Genomic DNA, 2,885 nt, shown 5'->3' with positions numbered 1-2,885 from the left:
GGAGGGGCTGGGGGAGGAGGGGGCAGCTCCCGGGTCAGTGAGGTCCAGCGAAATGTGGGTTCCCTTAGGATGGACCGTCTCTTCTCAGGGAGTGGGACTGGGGTAGATGGAGGAGTTGGGGCACGTGGTGGAGAGGGGACTGGTGCTGGTTCCTGGGGAACAAGTGGGGAGGTGGTGGTGGGAGGTCGCAGGACAGGTGAGACCTCCACCTTTGGGGGCTTGGGGGGGTCTTCATCCATAAATCGCCGGGGTGTCTTGATGACACGGGAGGAGCGGGCACTCACCACAGGCATAATAAACTGCCGGATATTCTTCAGAAAGGTGGTACTTTTGGGGGCCACGGTGGGACTGTCTTCCGGAGGGCCTCCCGTGGCGGTGCTGGGGGTTGGAGTGGGAGGAGAGGTACCCTCTGGCCCTGCCCGAGCAGCTTCCCGCTCCGCCCGCTGGCTGGGAGTCAGGGGAGGCCGGCCCCTCTTCCTGGAGCACGTAGCTGGGACCACAGGAGGAGGGGACTCTTCCTGCTCCTCTTGGGCAGGAGGCGGTGGAGGGGATGGTAGAGGTGGTGGGGACACTGGGGGTGGTGGTGGAGGGCAGAGTGGGGGTGGAGGAGATGTTGAAGGGGGTGGGAGGGGCGGAGGAGGTGAAGGGGCTGGAGGAGTCAGAGGCGGTGGTGGCAGCTTTGTCTCTTCCTTTTCCGCGGCTGGCATCATCTCCTCAGCTACAGCTCTTTCTTCCTTCTCTTCTCCCTCCTCCTTGTCTTTTTCTTCTTCTTTCTTCTCTTCTCCCTCGTCATCCAGCTTCTGTTCCTGCTTTTTCCAGCAAGGGCTCCCTCCCTGTCCAGATCCAACTCTTCTTTGGGGGGCATCCTGCCAAGTTTCCTCATGTTGACCTTGACCCTGACCTGATTCGAGTCCCAAGGACAATTGTCCCATCTTTACTCTTTTGGCCCTTGAAACAAACTTGATCACAAAAGGGAGCCCACCACCTCGGCCTCGGCCCCTGCCTCCACGGCCTCCGCGGCTTGACTGTCCTCCACGCTTGGGGGTCCCAGGTCCTGGGCCGGGTCCCTCCTTACACTTCCAGCTGCCAGTTTGGTGTTTCACTGGAACCACAGGAGGTGGGGGCTCAGGTTTGGGGATTGTCACAGCTGCTTCTGCCACGACTACTGCTTGCTGCTTCCTCCTGCAGGGGCCTGCTGACCGTCCTGGGGGCCGTCCCCGAGACCGCCGGGGGGTGGAGGGCTCACATGCCCGGCTCCGGGGTGCTGGGGGTGCCTGGGCCCGCCGGAGAAGTTCAGTCAGTGCCTGCACCATCCGTTCTGTGCCTTCCTCACCCCGTTTCCGGGCAGGGGTCTTTGGGGGGGTAGGAGCCACATCTGCTAGGCGAGGAGGAGGAAGGGGGGTCGTCTTATGCTTGCGACCCCGACCTCGGGGCGCTCGACCTAAAAGGAGAATAGGTGTGGGGAGATGGATCAAGCCGGCCCTGCAGACAGAGGAAAGCGCTCCAGGAGGGCAGGGACCAGGTCTTGCTTGTGTGTTTCCCCCGCTGCCCAGACTAGCTTGGACTCTGAACACAGAACACACTCGGCAACTGACAGACTAGTTGAACAGGGAAGAGCTGACACGAAGGGCGAGGATAAATTCCTGTGACGCTACAGAGGTGGAGTTCCCCCGTCACTCACCTCGCTGGGATCGGAGCGCAGAGCGCAGGGAACTGGGGGCCACATCTTCATCTGAATGAAAACCCTGAAACTCCTGATTTAGGGGACCAGGGGTGGAGGGGAGAAACAGCAGTCAGTGCCAAAACCCTCGTTCCACCTGAGGCATCGAGGAATATCCCCAGTTCCCACTTAACATACCCCTGCCTATTTAAAAAGAACAAAAAAGACCCAAAGGTCACGGGGAGTGCAAGACAGGGTCTTTCCCTAGGGATGGAGGCGCCAGGTATTCTGAACCCCGATCCCCAGTGCTGGACCACACCAGCACAACCAAAGCCATGGTTCACTGGCTCAGGAGAGAAGACAACAGGGTCTCCTCAGGGAAGGCAGCAGGCCCCATACTCAGATTCCCTCAGAGTCCAACTGAGACCAAAGTGGGACCTCCACTGACACCCTCTGGGGCCACAGTTTCTTTCTGAATTAAGTTGGGAACAGGGGCCGGCAAGTGGAGGGGCAGGGAGGGCATCAGATGGCTTTCGTACAGGCTCCACTGCAAGCCCTCAAGTGGTTATTAACCGTCCAGGGTAGCAACCCACACCTTCCTGCCTGTTCTGAAAGGCTGGGGGAGAAATCCTGAGCTGAGCTCTGACCTGCCAGGGTGCCCAGTCCCGGCCTTCATCCCACTCCTGCTCAGCCCGAGCCCCAAGAGGAAGCCCTCCACCATTCCACCTGAGATGCCAAGAGGAACTGGGGCCCTGGAGAAACCAGAAGGTTGCGAGGCCCGGCAGGGCGGCCCACAGGTAAGAGCCCAGACAGCTCCAACCTGTCTGCCAAGGCCACGCTGCCGCTGTCAACCACGACTGGCTGGGCATGCAGTCGCCACTGCCTCCTCGCCCAAACCTCCACCGCCCTAGCTCTGCCAGCTGCCGAAAAGGATCGGCCCAGGACACTTCAGCGGGACCGACATCGGGCGCGAGTGCCCGGCTGCAGCCTGGGCTTCTCTACCCACTTCCAGAGGCCCTTTCCCCCGGAAGCTGCATGCAGCCTCCCTCCCTCCGTGCCCCGTCTCTCTGAAGGAACCCTGAGGACCCGGCCTGCCCACGCCACTCCCGGGGCAACCCAGACCCCTGGAAGCCCCGGCCTCCGCCCCACCCGGCGCTGGGGACGCCTCCGACCGCCTCACCTCCTCGTCGGATTCCCCGTCACTGCTCTCCTCCTCCGGCACGCA

At 61.6% G+C, this 2,885-nt stretch overlaps 1 protein-coding gene across 1 annotated transcript in view; it reads right to left on the bottom strand.

The window, feature by feature from the left end:
- KMT2B (lysine (K)-specific methyltransferase 2B) overlaps positions 1 to 2,885 on the bottom strand; it is a gene marked incomplete at its 5' end in the record, with an annotated part of 20,877 nt that extends 17,992 nt beyond the window's left edge. Inside the window, 3 exons of the mRNA XM_011948970.1 lie at positions 3 to 1,441; positions 1,682 to 1,754; positions 2,841 to 2,885. Coding sequence (XP_011804360.1) covers positions 3 to 1,441; positions 1,682 to 1,754; positions 2,841 to 2,885 — 1,557 coding nt within the window. The remainder of the gene's footprint in view (positions 1 to 2; positions 1,442 to 1,681; positions 1,755 to 2,840) is intronic.

The sequence above is a fragment of the Colobus angolensis genome, unplaced genomic scaffold (assembly GCF_000951035.1).
Source record: "Colobus angolensis palliatus isolate OR3802 unplaced genomic scaffold, Cang.pa_1.0 Scaffold107, whole genome shotgun sequence".
NCBI lineage: Eukaryota > Metazoa > Chordata > Mammalia > Primates > Cercopithecidae > Colobus > Colobus angolensis.
This window is presented reverse-complemented; position numbering and strand designations above follow the sequence as displayed.